Source organism: Lycium ferocissimum, chromosome 7 (genome assembly GCF_029784015.1).
Source record: "Lycium ferocissimum isolate CSIRO_LF1 chromosome 7, AGI_CSIRO_Lferr_CH_V1, whole genome shotgun sequence".
NCBI lineage: Eukaryota > Viridiplantae > Streptophyta > Magnoliopsida > Solanales > Solanaceae > Lycium > Lycium ferocissimum.
The window spans coordinates 23,097,342-23,114,632 of NC_081348.1; the positions used below are offsets into that span (position 1 = coordinate 23,097,342).

Genomic DNA, 17,291 nt, shown 5'->3' on the forward strand with positions numbered 1-17,291 from the left:
AACTTGCGTCCATTAGACCCCACTTGTAAATCCATCCTATCTAGTGGAGTACCAATTACAATAAACTAGAGGGATCTATCTTCATTAGGTGGGTGGCCACTGAAAATTTGGCCCTCCCAAGTAGTGTATGACATTTGGTATAGCCAGCGGTTGACGTGCTAAGTTTTACTCCATTCCCCACGACAAGTAATTGTATAATACTCGTCTCATAATACAAAGGGATACATCATAGTTAGGTAAAATTTCTCGATCGACCTACCAAAATCTAATATTATACGAAAAGAGAAGAGTTATGTCAACTTTTATCATCTCTATCTCGTTTATATGCACTGTTAGCACCGGAAAAGTCAAAAAAAAAAAAAATTGTTTGTAGACATTTAGTTTCAATCTCTTTATGAATATTTTTTGTCGAATAAATCAATAATTCCTTAAACTTGCCACTAAATTTTATTTACACTCTCGAATTACAACTTATTTTGATTGAGCACTTGAATCACACGATAAATTATGTGATCTTATACGGATTAACTTCAATAAGCCGTGAAACCTCAAAATATGTTTGCGAGCATGTTTGCAAGCACCGATTACATAAATAAGTTAATCACTTAAAATATGTCACCTTCTTTAATTATACAGATTAACCTTCACTTAAAATATGTCACCTTCTTTAATTATACAGATTAACCTTCGTAAGCCGTAAAACCTCAAACTTATTCCAATTTAGGCTGATATGTATAATTAATGATATAACATATTTTAAGTGATTAACTTATCTATATAATAAGCGATTCATAACACGCGCAGAAACGTTTACAATATTTGAGTCGGAAGTGTCTAATATAAACATTTTATCAGCAGTTCAAGTGCTCAATTGGATAATGTCGACATCAAATTCACTGAAAAAGTTTAAAAGATTGTCGTATATTCCACCTTTTTTTTTTGTCATATAAGATATCATAAATTTTTAAAACTTTTTATGTAATTTTGAATATGTAAACTTTATTTCGACAAATGCGGACTATAATATACTACTAATTCCATAATTTTTACGTTCACTTTAAAATATACGGACTCTCTGTAGATAAGCTAAATTGCTGAGATAATAGTTGAATGTAAATGGAGTTGGACGCTAGTAAAATCCCCCACTCTTTGCGCAATCTCTGAATCATTTTTCTTAAAAGAAATTGTCAGCCGCCCCCTCTTAATTTTTTTCCCTTTGTTTTCTCGCCTACCACATTGGAATTAGCTGTCTTCAACGTTGAAAACACGTTTGTCCAACAACCCACTTGCTTAATCAAACGCCAGGAAGTTTTCTCCATACGGCAGTTACCCTTAACCTAAAAACATGCATCCACTGACAGTAAACCTTTCCCAACGTCAATTCAAGTTTAAACACAAAAACAGATTTAGTCCCAGAAAAAAACAGATAAGAGCATAAAAGAAAAAACTTGATATGAGAGCATGGATGATTACTTCAAAGAACGGATAAGAGCATAAAAGTAATAACTTGATCTGACAGCAGGGATGACAACTTCTCAGTGAACCCCATAAACCATTTTTATACATCATTGACATACTATAAGAAGAGTAGAGACATATATCAACCACCATAAGACAACTATATGGCCACGACAAACAACCTTGATTACAACAATTACTATATATTGCATTCTTTAGCAGTACATCATACTTAACCAGAAAGCACAAAACTCCACATTGACACCCGCACCCGCACCCATGTGTATACACAAAAGATATTTTATTTCCTAACTTTCACTTCACCATTTGTTTATGTACATTGTTGTTTGGTTGCACTGGTTTAATGACTGCACTACCAATTCTAAGGTTACAAAGCAAAGCATCACGTCCGGTTAGAAGGATTTGAAAGAACTTATCTGCCTCCTTTGCTAGGAGATCTAGTCCTTCCGAAAGTTTTTCTGTTTTTGCAGTCAGATCTGAAGTTAGAAGTTCCAATTGTTCTGTGTCAATAGGATCTATTCCATCCTGTATGATTGGGTATAAGTTCTTCACGCTAACATCCACCGCTTCAAGCTCCTTCAGTGCTGTGAACTTTCCTCCAGAATATATGCTCCTAATCTCTCCACTAATAAAATCGCGAAGATCAACAAAAGCATCTGTCCACAAGCAAGTCTCACGAACCTGCAGATCCTTCAATTTCGCCGCAGAACCTGAAAATGCGACAGCGAAGATGCTACATATGAAAACAGTTACAACCCTAACCCCATACATTCCGTGCATCAGAACCTTCCCTTTCGCAGAATTCTTGATCTTGGGTAGGTCCAGTGATTCAGTGAGGCTGTCCAAGATGGCAAAGCAATTCTCCAGTCTCTGGTTCTTCGAATTAATATGCTGCTTCCATCCATCCAACGAAGAACGAGCCTTCATGAACTGTGTTGAGGAGCCATCCAGGTTGTGCAAGCTGCACTTAAGATAGAGGTGGCCTTGGCTAACCCTCGAAATCTCAGAGCTGTAGGCAACGCACATATCCAGCATTTTCAAACTATTGTCCAAGTAGACAGCAATCCACTTCTCATCCCAGTCAGATACAGGAAGCTCGAGATCAGTAATAAGAGTTTTCACATCTGTATGAATTGCACAAAGCGTGCTTATTGCTTGTTTCATCCATGATAGGCTAAGGATATCTTCCTTGTCTCCAGGCTTAAGACTCTTAAGCCTCCCTGCTAGTGTCTCCTCGAATGAATTCAACAGAGCAAGAAGCTTGGGAGACAAGTATGAGCCCTTGGGTAATATCATTTTGAAAGGATTTCCAAATCGGAGATAAGGGCGGTGTGGTTCCTGTGGTAGACTCATCTTAATATAGATAAACTGCAGAGAAACAGAGGAAAAGACACTATCAGTAAAATGTAACTTCAGCATACAAAGTTTTAGTTTTCCCCGCAGAAACCACCCATACACTTAAGGAAGCTTCCCCATGTATGCAATTCACTCATGACAACGGCATGCAAACTATGCAATTACCAATATACACCAAACGGTAAATACTACTTGACAATCAAGCTTGAAAGAACCAAAAAGATGCATGCCGCAACTCGAAAAGAAAAACGATTGCTAAACAAGAGAGAAGCTGCATACCACAGCCACACCAAGCATATCCACTGGATGTGTCTGGTAGTAACAGGTAAAGCCCGAAGGCTGTTCCTGTCCCTGTTAGGGGAGGAGATGCCAACCACCTCTCCTCTTTACGAACACGGGCCACACCCAGCAGATCCACTCAACCATGATAATAAAACCACGTTATTCTGTCTTCTTGGCAATCTACTTTAAAAAATTAAAGGGAAAACAAGTACAACCAGCTTAATACCTTAGCACTTGTAACTGGATAGCAACCAAATCAAACATTTACACCAAGTCATAGAAGTTGGAGAGTTTATAATGAAACAAAAAAAAGGGTCAACTCATGCATGGTCACCTCTCCAATCTTGGTAAAGAAACTCAAATTCATACACCTCCAAAAGAAAATAACATATATCCTATCAAGCACCCACTTATTAAAGAACAATAAATTCCATTCATCAAAATTTATTACAATCCTCACAAAACAGAAAAATCAAAATAATCTAGTCAAAATCAAATCTTTAAGCTTGAGATCTCCCCATATCTTACATTAGAATCCAAACTTTTTTAAGCACAAAACAAGAAAAATCACAACAATCTAGTCAAAATCAAATCTTTCACCACAGATCTCCCCATAGATCTAAAACCAACTCAAAATCCAAACTTTTTTAAGCACACAAATATAAAAATCAAAATAATCTTGTCAAAATCAAAGCTTTTATCACAGATCTATCCATAGATCTAAAACCAACTCATAATCCAAGCTTTTTAGCACACAAATATACACAGATCTATAAAAAAAAAGATTGAAACTCATGCTTCTAGCTCAGGTACATCAATAAATCTGAAGCAACTAAAAATACATTCTCTTCACAAAAAAAAAAATGCATAGATCTAACCCAGATAAAACTAAATTAAAGCAAATAAACCATCAATTACATGGTAAACACATACCTGATAGTCGGATTAATTCAAACCCGGAGATAATCCAAAACGGTCAACGCCTATAAAGCTGCACCGATTATCTCAAAGCTGTATCAAAAATTTGAGTCAAACCCTAAAAGTTGTTTACACACAAATATGATTTGTGAGAGATTATAATTGTGGTACCTGTGATGATATAATAATAAGAGTAGAGAGACGAAACGGTAAAGAGAAGATGCCGTGGAAAGTTCGCGATACGCGTCGTATATTATGGGGGTAGTAACGTCATTTACGTAATTGGCCGTTGGATTTTCCATTATCCCCACGTGTGCACAATCCAGTGGCCAATTTCTTTTCTTTTATTTCGGGGGAAACTTAATTGGAGTGTAGACTCACGGTGCCCTCCACCTTCAATGCGGTCCCAGGTAGAAAAAGAACAAACAAGGAAAACTCCTAGATAAGTTTAAAAAGAATAAAACAGCACAAGAAATATTATTTTTTATTATTAATTAAATAAATCATAATAATAAGTTTTATGTGAAAAAATCATGCTATACATATATTCAGACGATAACAATTGATTTTCTCTATTCTAAAAAATATCAAAGGTTATTATTCCACCACTTGTCACTCTCAAAACACTTACAAAAAAAAAAAAATATGCATAAAATTTACCTAGTCAAACGATCTTCTCAAATATTTATCATTACATTTATCCGAAAATCATTTTTACCTTTGTTGGAAGACCAATGTCCACCTGCGTTGAGCCGTTAATCACTATAATTTCATATTAGCTGTTATAGTATTCTTGTAATTAAATTAAAAGGCAGTTTTTTTTTTTGTAAAATTAGATTATTTTAGCTTTGGAACATCAATGTAGGAGATTGCTATTGACGCTCTGAGAAAGATTGGTGATGAAGTTGCATCGATAAAGTTCTAAACGATGTGGAAATTCAACTTGTTGGTACAACTGATCATGTTTGAGTTTTATTTAGGCTGATTTCAAGGTTAAGAAGGTTATTGAGCTTCGGGGATAGAGACTTGGTTGTTGGAGGTTCTGAGTGTTAAAGAAGATGGTGATGCCGCCACCAGTATAGTAACCTTGTTCTCAAAGTTGAGGGACAAATCTAGATCATTTCTCACAGTTCAAGAGCATATATTATTAATGACCATAATTTATGAGTACACGTTATCACGTCACTTTATTACGATAAATACTTACTCACACCGGGTGTTTACACCAAATAAATGTAACTTATTGTGGTTAAGTGAATACATACATTAATTAATCATGGTTAAGTGATCCATTAGTTTGGTATAAACGCTCATAAATTTGTATCATTTATTACATCAATTGATTACTTGAGTTTATCAATTATAAATTGATATGATTTGAGGCAAACGTCAAATACAAGTAAATCTACCAATCTAAGATATTTGAGATATTCACTTATATAAAACTGAGATATTTTGTTGGTACATAAACTAGGCTTGTTGGTACAGTTGATCATTAAACTTACCATTCTAAAGTATCTCAACTTTGCTTGGTATAGAATTCAACAAAATATCTCAAATTTTAATTGCGAAATTGTGAGAAAGCGTATAGAAGATTGGAGACGACAAGAATCGCACGGTTAATATTTTGCTGATTTCAGCCGACAGCCCATTCTTAATTTGTTGAGATCGTCATTTCATCACATTACTCTCCAGTTGGCTTTTACTTCTCTGTACGGATTTTTCTATACATGCTCCACTTATTTTATTTTTTGGCAATCTTTGTAAAATTTTCTAATTTCTAATCTTATTAAAGGCTCTAATTGGTGCTGCTTTTAAGGTTTTGCACTTTTAGTATTTTAAGGCAGCAAGCAATGGATGAGGTTTTGACCAAATGGTCACAAGTAAAGTACGCGTAACAACTTTGCTTAATTTTGTTAAGAATTCAAAGGGAGCAAGATGTCTTGCAGATTAAGTGAAAGTGATGGTAGTGTGTTTGAAAATTAATTTATGTCTATTTAAAATATAAATCAATTAGTACAACTTTCTATTGCTCTATGATCCATCCATCTACTAAGGAACCTTTCCATTCATGTTATTCTTTTTTTTAAAATTACACTTTTTGTATGTCATACTATACTATTTGCATGTACAGACGAGGTTGGGAGATTACAAATCAAATGAAGTAATTTTAAATTTACAAAGTAGAAGATGACTATAAGTTGTCAACAGAAAAGGAGAAAAATACAAAGATATGTAACCCTACTTTTTTTTTCAACCAAAATCCAAAATCTCGATGACATTGGAAACTTAAAATAACCGCTTTAGCAAATATAATGGTAAGACTTACATTGTTAGGAGAACTTGTATATATTATAGCAATGTATATATCAGTTGTGAAAAAGAAAAAAAACCTTAATTTTGATTAATTAATATGTCTCGCTTCATTTTATCACTTAACCATAGTAAAGTAGTATATTAGTATAATTGGGCAAGCTGCACATTTGGCCAGTCGATCTAGAAACAATTACATTTGCTAGCCAACTATACAAAAAAATATATACTATTATGTATAAAATATGTATATTTCATATATACGTTATACATAGTATACAAAATATACATTTGCTAGTAAGCAGGCCAATTTCGGTTACGTGCTTGAACACGTCAAATCTTTTGACACGGCAATATTTTTCTGTGGGCTAAATTAGCATCGCATTTAATCTTGAATAGTCTCAGTTGTCAAGTATGATTCGGCCAAAAAGGGACAGTTGGGCCTCCAACCTTATATTGGGCCAGATTGCACCATCAGATTTGGCAATCTGGTCCTTACTTGCCAAATTAACGAAGGGTGTGTTTGTTATGAAGAAAATTATACCACCTTTTTCATGTTCAGCTGATCAAAAACGTTTTTTACAGGAAAAAAATTAATAAAAATGAAAAAAATTTTTGTAAAAAGTAGGGAAAACATGTAAGTGGCATTCCCATTGATTGAATCGACCAGGCGGAGCCGAAACTTATAAGGGGTTAAATGCACTGCACGAAAAATTATAGTGTATTTTCAAACTTCAAATTATTTTATTTTGTATATATAGTAGGTGTTCTCCCCCCCGTATACCCTGAACATCACCTTATCTTCACCCCACCCCACCCCCCATCCCCACCACCCCACACCCCTATCCCCCCCCAACCTTCCATACCATTTGACTAGATTATATACAAGTGTTTTTAGGATAATATCTTTTGCTTACACATAACGAACACAAAAAAATAAGTACGAAACTCACTTATTTTTCTGAAAAACATTTTCCTCCGTACTGAACACACGCGCCATATGTACTGAGATTGTTCGGGAGACATGGTCCAAACTTTCTTTCCGTCTTCTTTTCTGCCAGGGGTAGATGCCTTAGATTATACTCTGAGCCTAATATAATGTTTCCAAAGAAACAAGTAACCAAAGAAATCACAAAAACAATAAATATAAACAGATGCAGCATAAAATGGGAGGAAGTGAGGAACAAAAGGCCCCTCAAATTTATCTATCAAAACATCGTAGTAGAATAGCGTAATAAAAGCATCACATGAATGCACACTAACTTCCAACAGCAAGAAGCAATCTTGCTGCAAATTCATAAATGTCTCTTCCCCAGCCCAGACCTGCTCCATTCATTACTCTATTCTTGCTCTAACAAGCAACCAACCCCATAGGACAAAAATATGTCTTAAATAATCACCAGAAAGTATTAAAAGCCAATCTCAATTTGCAATAACAATATAGTAGCAAAAATCTGACATGCAGATTCCATTCCATAATGTCCCTCCCATACCACCATACTTAATTCTCGCATACAATAACATTTCACAAGAATAAAGAGACAAGCCTATTATCCATCGAGTTTCAAACACATGCCTCATCGGAGATTTCTCGGTTATAGAAAATGGGTTACAATAGAGCCAAGATAGATAACACTTGAACATGTCAAGAAAACACATGGACTTTGCAAATGGTAAAAGCTGTATCATCAACTAATGATAGTGAGCATGTTAGCCCTAATGATTCCTAGTTGCCAGCTCTACACCACCAAATCACTTCAACATGCCATTTTCTAATACTGTGAATTGACATGTTCATGCACTGAAATCAAGAACAAACAAATGGCCCCATTCCCTATATAGAACATGCCAAGACACGGATCAAAGCAATTAAAAAGAGTAACTAGAAGCCAATAAGGGGTTCCCAAATGAGCTTTGATCCAGCAAAATTAGCTGTCAAAGGAAAAAACAGGGTCCACTAGTTATAAAAGTACACTGAAGGAATCCTTATCCTTAAGAATAGTAATGGCTGGCCAGTGGGCCTCTGGTATACACCTGTTTAGCAATCAGACCAGAGTTTTATTAAATGGACAGAGACAACCAAACAGAAAAATACTCGAGGGGAAATTGAAATATGTGACTTCTATTAAAGAAAAATTAAATAATGAGGATGAAAATTACAAGTGCACCTCAGTATGTGAACAACAAACCCTAAATGACCTAAACAAGAAAATTGCAAGGGGAAAAAAGAATAGTATAGAAAAAGCAATACGCAGGTTAGTGAAAAAGAATTACACAAAGTACAGAAAAGAATTGCATAAGCATTTAAATACATAAATATTGATCATATATTTCAATTATAATTTTATCTCCAACTAGCCGGCAAATTATGGTTTCTACTACTGTCTCCTTCACTAGTTTCCAATGCTCCATCACCATATTGTTTTCTGGATAACTTGGGACCAGCTTGGTTGTCTTGCTTGGAGTCATGGTGGGAGTTAGACGATTCTCTTTCTCTCCCAACACGACGTTCCTACAGATTGTAGAAAGGGACAGATTAACAAACGAACAATAAGATAGACTTAAGGAATGCCAACGCAACAAAATCCTGATTGTTAATTTTTTTTGAAAAAATGAACTTGGTACATACATCACGAACCAGCAGGTCATCTGCCTCTAGCATGTGGATAATGTGTCCCATTTTAGGCCTCTTTTGAGCATCAGGATCAACACACCGAAGAGCAACCAAAAGGGCACGCTTGAGTGCTTTTGAAGAAGGCATTTCAGGCAACTTAGGATCAACCACTTCCTCAGATTTTCGATTCCCAACCATCATTTTTAACCACTCCACCAAATTAGTCTGCCATTTTATTCCAAATGTTAGTTGTATGAAACAGCAGTTACTCAGTGATATAATGATATTCATAAATTGATAAAAGGATGGGAAAAACTTGCCTCGCCTTGTGGTCTACCATAATCAACAGGAGTCCTCCCAGTAATTATCTCCATGATAAGTATTCCAAAGCTATAAACGTCACTCTTCTCATTAAGCATGCCAGTACAAGCATATTCTGGTGCAACATAGCTGGTACAGAAATAATGGGTTAACTAATAGCTTCACTTAACGACAATCACTAGATTGATCCTATAGAAGAATCCCAATTCACAGTTCAAAAAGGATCAAAAGCAACAAAGGAGGAACTCACTGACCCAAATGTTCCCATTACACGAGTTGTTACATAACTCCTCTCTGCATTGAGGAGTTTAGCAAGCCCAAAGTCTGACAGCTTTGTATGCCATTGGCGGTCGAGGAGTATGTTGCTGGATTTTACATCGCGATGAACAACTTTAGGTTCCAGACCTTCATGAAGATAGGCTAAACTGCAGCATACATAGAAAACTAGCAGTTAAGTTATGTTTTAAAACCTTGGTATGTACAAGAAGTTTCTGAGTACAGTACGTACGCCTTCGCTGTTCCCACTATTACAGTCATTCTGATATCCCATGTCAAAGGACTAACATCCCCAACATCTCCGTGAAGCCATTGCTCCAAAGTTCCGTTATCTACATACTCATAGACAAGCATCCTAAAGAGCAGAAAGACACTCTCAGTCTGTTGACCCTTCAAAGCAAACTACAATTCAGAATTCAAATTATAGAGTTGAAATCAGTACCTGTAAGCTCCTTCAACACAGTAACCAAGCAGCCTCACGAGATTCTTGTGTCTTACACGCCCAATAGCTTCCACCTCCACTTTAAACTCTTTCTCTGCTTGACCCCTGAGATTGTTGATTCCATTTAAACTTTCACTAAATTATTTATCCAGATAAGTACTCCTATCATGAGCTAAAGACTAGAAAGATGTGACAATGCTGTTGACAAATAAGATTAGTAGCTTCAGTTTTAGTTGGAAGGCTCAAAAGTTCTCCAAACACACAAAAAAAAGGGAAGGTTCCTCCTGTCAAAGAGAATGTGGTAAAAGCATTAAACGAGAACGTTGCGTTCAACTATAATCTGTTTCTTCCTGAATTTAACAATGTTAATTCAGAAGAACCAAGAAAAGAATAAGTACTTTCGTTTACAATGGTAGGGGGATTGAGTACACATGAAGAAAACACAATTGTTAACAGGATCAACAATCTAAGTGCCATTAATGGCATGTAAGTTGAAGACACTATTTAGAATTTTAGCAAAGCCAAATGGGAAACAAGCAAATCAAAAAAAGAAAGTCAGCAAAGACTGAAAGAGATCTTTGTATAATAAAAACGGGCATTAATGGTTTTTACCTGTTATTCAAGAGATTTTTTACAGCTACTCTAATACCATCAGCCAATACACCTTGATACACAATCCCATACCCACCTTCTCCTATCACATTCTCATCAGACAAGCAATTAGTGGCAGCCTCGAGCTCTCTTAATGTATACCACCTTCCCCACCCTAAATGTGACACTTCTGGCAATTGCCCACTATTCCCTAACGAACCTGTTTCAGCCCCACTAGTCGCCCTACTCTCACCACTTGATGCCCCAGGCATCTTGTCTGAATACACCACTCTGTGCTCCACTTTCCCCATATCTATCTGTATTTCTGGCACTGCCTGATACATAAAGATAATACCAATCAAGTTTCAGTTTTTAACAAAACTTAAGATTCCTTATTGAAGATAATCTAAAATAACAAAATTTTCATCCTTTTTCCATAAAATGCAAAATTCCCAATTCAGAAAATCTCAAAAGCTGTCAAAGATTACATTTTTTTCTACATACCACAAAACTCCCAATTCCAAAAAGATTTTAGTTATCAATTAATTACTATAATTTTTCAAAGAAAATGTAAATTTAACCATATATCAGTCTTAAAAACAAGCTAAAAGACCTCATTGAAATAGTAAATAAATAAGAAAACCACTGTAACTGAACATTCAAAGTAAAAAATTTGGGATCATAATAAAAAGAAAATTCAAAATTCCCAGTTGAAAACAATCTAAGGAACCAAAGTTTACATCTTTTCATTAAAAAGAAAAATTCTCAGTTCAAAGAATCCCTAATTTATAACATTAGTTTCAGCATAAAGCAAAAATCTCAATTTGAAAAATCTCGAAACTATCAAAGATCAAATTTATGTCCATAAATAAAGCAAAACTACCAATTCAGAAAAGCTCTAAGCTATCAAAAGATGACATTTTTCCAATGATAACAACCTAAAAACCAGCTAAAAGACCTTATTGAAACATTAATCAATATGAATGATAACTTGTTTTTTGAATTCACCTGAGGGACAATGGGCCTGTGATCTTGGGCTGGATCATGATGAACAATCTCTTGAATTTCCTTAGAAACAACAGGTGTCATCTCACCATTGACATGGCGGTGGAGTTTGCCTTTTCCGGTGGTATTACGGCGACGAGTGGCGGTGATACACAATGATAGTAGAAAGAGTATGAGAACAAATACAGCTCCACAAAAGATCCCAATTACTACCCCAAGTTTCAATCCAAAAATAGAAGTTGTTTTCGATAACTCATTGTTCACAAACACTGCATCGTATATAGACATCTTAGTCAGTAATCAAAATCACTATACTGCATGTGTATTGTATTCCAATCACTTCACATTCACACAAGTATTTAAATATTTTACTCTGTGATGAGTAAGAGTAAGAAAAGGGAAGATTGAATGAGTATAGTTTTTGAATATTCAGACACAATGGGGTTTCTCCGGCGAAGTAAAGTCGGATTCTTGATTTTCCGAAGAGATAGACTGTCGGATTCTTGATTTTCCGGCGAGATAGACTGTCGGATTCTTGGTTTTCCGGTAAGTGTAGAGAAAGAGAAGTGAGAGTGCGTGAGAATCTCTCCCTTTTCTCTTTTGTTTTTTCAGCCAGCCTAGCAACTAGTAATATTGTGTGTTTTTCTTGGGTAGCAAAAATATGGTTGATTGTTATATTAAACCCCCTTAGGTTTAAGAAACCTCTAATTAAGTGTGTTACTTTTTGAAAAATGTCATTTTCTCCCCACCCCTTTTCAAGAAAAAAGTATTCCATCTGGGTTTTTTGCCAAACTCTCTGAATCAGTCTCTTTGAAAGTATAAGTCACTCACCTAAAGTGATCCTTCAAAATGAAGTTAGGGAAATTTTGGTATAAGTACAAGTTATACATGAATTAGTTATGTATGTAATGTATAATGTAGATATTAGTTAGGGAAAAGGGTTAAAAATGCCCCTTTACTTTGGGAAAAAGGCTCAAAATATCTTCCGTTACAACTAAATAAAAAATGATATTATAAAAATGCGTATAGAATGATGTTACTTTATACCATTGTTAATTCTCTTTCCATAGCCAACCAAAGTGTGTTCTTTAACTTTTTAACTCGCATGTATATAGAATGATGTTGAATTTTATACCATGGTTAATTTATCCTTTCTTAGCCAGAATAGTTAAATGTAAATTTAAAAAATAATTTAGCACTAATAAATAACAATTGAAATTGTTAGACAAAGACATGTCATAGATTTAACTTCAAATTTAGAACTCGAGCTTAACCTCAATAGAAGCATCCGTGCAATTTTTGAGTTAAAATGGATGTATCAAATTGAACTACATTTTGAAACTAAGATTGCAGGTTGGTTTGCCAGTTATTATTTTCAAAACATAAGTAAAATTGACAGTTCTAATGAAACTACCACTAATAGTTTAAGTGAGTGTAAAACATATTTACAAAATTTATAAGAAGGGTCCAAATACAATATCTAAAAGTCAAGGGGTCATATAATTGCTGAGACAAAATATAGGCAGCTCATGACGAGAAATGACGTATGTGTCCCGATTTGGAATTCTTAAAATTATGTGCCGTATCAGTTACTTGAGTTTAAAAAGTAGTAATATGAAGAAAGAAAAAAAGTATTTGTGCAATCAATCACTTAAAATGTTATTTTTTGATTTATTAATTGATTATTAGAAAAGTAATAAAACTCGTTCCATCTTAATATTTGATGAACTTTTATTTTTAATTTGTCCAAAAAAATAAACTTACTTTTGTATTTAGAAATAAGTTGATTTTATATTCCCATTTTATTCTTAATGAGAAATTTATCGCTTTTAAACTACACATTTCAATTTTTTTTTTGTTTGATTGTTTAGACAAAGATCCAATTAGATCAAAAATTACTTATCAAGTTCAAATTTAAAAAATCTCTATTTTCCCACCGAAAAAAATTTAGTGGCTATTTAACCTGGGGAAAATAGAATAATCTTTCACCGGAAAAAGTGGAATTTTTCAATGAGAAGTTAAAATGGATGTATCAAATTTTAAAACTACTATTTTTAAAACACTTACTTCCTAGGTCCTAACGGTTGGATATAAGTAGGAGTAGTAGGATTTTGACACGTTTCAAGTATTTTGACATCAAACGGCTTAAATGATTCAGATTTTTTTTATTAAAAAAATCGATATCAAGACACTGTTGATTGTTGAAGGAGAATGACAGTTCACGAGAGCGTGTACTAACCACTACATTGACTAGAAAATCTTGATTTATCAATTCAGAATCTGTGGAGCATTGTTAATTTATTTTTGTTTTTAACTAACCTTTCCCTGCCAAAAGAAAATGATGAACTCAAAATCAAGGGGTCATTTAATTGCTGAGAAAAATTTTGGCTTTCCTAATACATCATGACGAGAAATGACAATGTTCCTTTTAAATTTCAAATTTGTTAAAATTAATTTGCCGTCCAAGTATCTCTTTTACTTTGGACATGAAAGTTAAGACGAAAATAAAATTCAGAATGCATTAACTAAACTACAAAAGAGAAGAAGAAAAAAAAGGCAAAAAGACTTTAAAGGAAAAAAAGGAGCATAGTTTGTAAGGAAAGAGGATAATAAATCCTATAGCTAGATACTAGAAACTCTTTTCGAATGCGTAACTAAACTACTCAAATTGCTTATATTTTTGATTTTATTTAATTGATTATTATTTCATAAATATTTTATATGATAAGGAACCGTTAGTTATAACTTTTGTGTTGTTTTTTATTATGCAAATATTATATCAAAGATTTAATTTTTAAGATGTTTGTCCATCAAAAAATAAACTACTTTTATATTTAAAAAATAAGTTAATTGTCTTTTTCGATTGATGGGACACTGATTCTTTTTCTAAAATAGGCCAACTTGTTAAAATTTAGTGTTAACATTAACAAATTAGGGTTTCTTGTTACCATCGATAAATTACTCATGAATGCGATGCTTGTTATTTGTTTGAAATAAAATAAGGGCCTTTTTCCGGATAAACCCATTTGGCTTTTTTGTTTCAAGTAATTCTGAATTGGGTGTAAGAGATTTATTGTAATTACAAGGTTACTTTTTAGTTTATTTCTTTTTAATTTTATTTTAATTTCTTTTCTTTTTTAATTCATTTTATTTCTAGCATATTTAATTTCTATTTTATTTTATTTTAATATCTTTTCTTTCCTAATTTATTTTATTTCTATTATTTAATTATTTTTTATTTTTTACTTTTCAATTATTTTATTTTTTAAAATATATTTTCTTTTTATAGTATTTATATTTAATTCTCATTCCCAAATGTGTAATTTATCATATTTTTTAGTTTTTTATTTTTTATTCATTTAACCGTGTTAATATTCTAATTTGAAACTACATCTCTTAATAAAAAGAAGTTCCTTATATAAGTTTCGTTATTAAAGTAGATTTGATTGAGGTTATAGACTTATATTTTAACTCTTTGAATTCCAGGAGTATTTTTTAATTACGTTGACTTATGTAGCGTTGGAAATGTAAGAGTATTATGTTAATTTTTTTTTTTCTTTTGGAGATTGAATTTAGGTTATATTCGATTTTAAAAATAAAATTTCAAAAAATGCGTTTATTTTTTAATTGATAGAATTATTGTCAAACATTCAATCCCATGATGTTCTCACAAAAAAAGGAATGCTTTTAAGTTTTATAATCAATTAAAATTAAAATATTATTATTTTGAAATTATATATCAAATTTTTTTTTTACAATATTAGTTACAAATATATGATTATTAATTAACATATTTTCAAGAAAACAATGTATTATTAAATAACATCAAACATTTATATATTAAATGATTCAGATTTTTTTTATTTTTAAAAAATTTCGATATCAAAATATTTTGTAATTGATGAAGGAATGACAGTTCACGACTAGGCACTTTGTGTATAATTAACCACTATATTATATAGAAAATGCGGCCACATGATTTAAGTTAAACACTGATAGATGTTCAGAATCTCTATAGATGTTAACGCTTTTGTTAATGTGCTATCTTTGAATTTTTTAAAAGAAAATGAAGACTTTTATGATGATACTTTACCTTTTTGTTTGAATCCTATTGGTTTTTTTTTTAAAGCTAGATATCGATGGATGAGAAATAACACTAACATGATTGTAGCACTCTGTTTCTTCCTCCTTAAGCATCCTTTTTAGCCAACTTTAGTAAAGACAAGTGAATGATTCGTGGAGATGTTTCATTTCTATGTTTGCACTTTTTTTCTATTTACAAAAGCAATTAAAAGGGCTTTCATGAATGGATATGTTATAAATCTCTAGACATATAATAATAAATAACAATGCCCATCATGGATAAGAAGCTTCATGACTTATTTTCAACTTGAAGAATATTTGTTTTAGGACAAGCCACTTAAGCAACAGCATCTGATAAAGAGCAATTGCATATCTAAATTACTAGACAAAAATCTCAGTGCCGACAGACTGGCCTTTAAAATCCTCATGAATACATATAAGAAGCAGATCCATCATTTAAGTTTGATGAATTCTTAAATTTTTGGCATTGTACTTCTAATACTGGTTCAAAATTTAATATTTGGAAATTTTAGTAAAAACATATTTAAACTATGTATCAAAATAAGACTCTAAGGAAAGAGGATAATAAATCCGAAACATCCTATTTTTTATCAAAATAATGGATCTAGTCAAACTCGAAACACAAAAGTTTCGAATTTAGTCTTAAACTAGAGATCGATTGACTTCTTTCCCCAGAAGCTGTGACAATACTTATTATTATTATGATTAAGAATTTAAGTTGTTTTCAATTTTATTTCATAAATATTTTATATGATAAGGAACCGTTAGTTATGATACTTTTGTGTTGTTTTTTATTATGCAAATATTATATCAAAGATTTATTTTGATTGAATTTGGTAACTTTTACGATTTTATTTTTGATTCGTTTTATAAATATATCTTTTAAAACGAAGGAAGTAATTGTCTTTTTCGATTGATGGGACACTGATTCTTTTTCTAAAATAGGCCAACTTGTTAAAATATAGTGTTAACATTAACAAATTTTAGGCTTACTTGTTACCTATTGTTGGAACGATTAATTAAAGTCAAATATGTTGTAATATGTTAAAAAATACCATAGTTTTAATTTAGTATTAATAATAATAAGTGTCTTATTTTTCGCGTGTAGGAGTAAAGATGGCCAATTTTGAACATAATGTGATGGTTGCTTTGTATTGGGGTGGCGAAATAATTGAAATAATCTTTAGAAGGTGCCAAAATGATTGTTAGCATGTTTATTTCATCTATCTTAATTGGTTGAACTATTGCATGAGAAGATGGGGACAAATAGTGAAAATATTCAAATTGATATTTATATCTCTTTAATTTTAGGTAACAATAAGGTTCATTGAGTTTAAAATTTTTAATTTTTTTATTTCTATTATTTAATTTCTCGATATAAATATTTTATTTTATTTAATTTCAAAATTCTATTTCAAATGAGTAATTTATTTTATTTCTATTATTTAATTTATTTTTTATTTTACCTCATTTTGCAGAATTTTCAATTATTTTAGCACGACAATATTTTTAATCAATTTCAAATATATTTATTCTTGGTTTAAGTCAATCATTTATTTCACGCATGGTCATCGATCATTTGATGAAGGC

The 17,291-nt window shown here is 32.5% G+C and overlaps 2 protein-coding genes and 1 pseudogene across 4 annotated transcripts; all 3 read right to left on the reverse strand.

Annotated features, from left to right (window-relative positions):
- Positions 1-1,532: 1,532 nt before the first annotated feature.
- Positions 1,533-4,257, reverse strand: LOC132063879 (protein BPS1, chloroplastic). Of its 2 annotated transcripts, none has more exons than XM_059456611.1 (2): positions 4,051-4,257; positions 1,533-2,847 (listed from the first exon to the last, which is right to left on the reverse strand). In XM_059456611.1, the coding sequence occupies exon 2, from the start codon at positions 2,830-2,832 to the stop codon at positions 1,774-1,776; it is 1,059 nt and encodes a 352-aa protein (XP_059312594.1). In that variant the 5' UTR covers positions 2,833-2,847; positions 4,051-4,257; the 3' UTR covers positions 1,533-1,773. The 2 variants fall into 2 exon arrangements, with proteins under 2 accessions (XP_059312594.1, XP_059312593.1); XM_059456610.1 differs by lacking the exon at positions 4,051-4,257 and adding an exon at positions 3,115-3,436.
- Positions 3,080-3,231, reverse strand: LOC132065870 (U6atac minor spliceosomal RNA; annotated as a pseudogene).
- Positions 4,258-8,449: 4,192 nt separating the features above from the next.
- Positions 8,450-11,941, reverse strand: LOC132063881 (probable serine/threonine-protein kinase At1g01540). 2 transcript variants are annotated; one of them, XM_059456613.1, is made up of 8 exons: positions 11,601-11,941; positions 10,614-10,927; positions 10,002-10,106; positions 9,792-9,914; positions 9,538-9,708; positions 9,283-9,412; positions 8,987-9,187; positions 8,450-8,860 (listed from the first exon to the last, which is right to left on the reverse strand). In XM_059456613.1, exons 1-8 carry the CDS (start codon positions 11,883-11,885, stop codon positions 8,693-8,695), a joined length of 1,497 nt encoding a protein of 498 aa, XP_059312596.1. In that variant the 5' UTR covers positions 11,886-11,941; the 3' UTR covers positions 8,450-8,692. The 2 variants fall into 2 exon arrangements, with proteins under 2 accessions (XP_059312596.1, XP_059312595.1); XM_059456612.1 differs by having other exon boundaries at positions 8,978-9,187.
- Between the last annotated feature and the right edge of the window lie 5,350 nt (positions 11,942-17,291).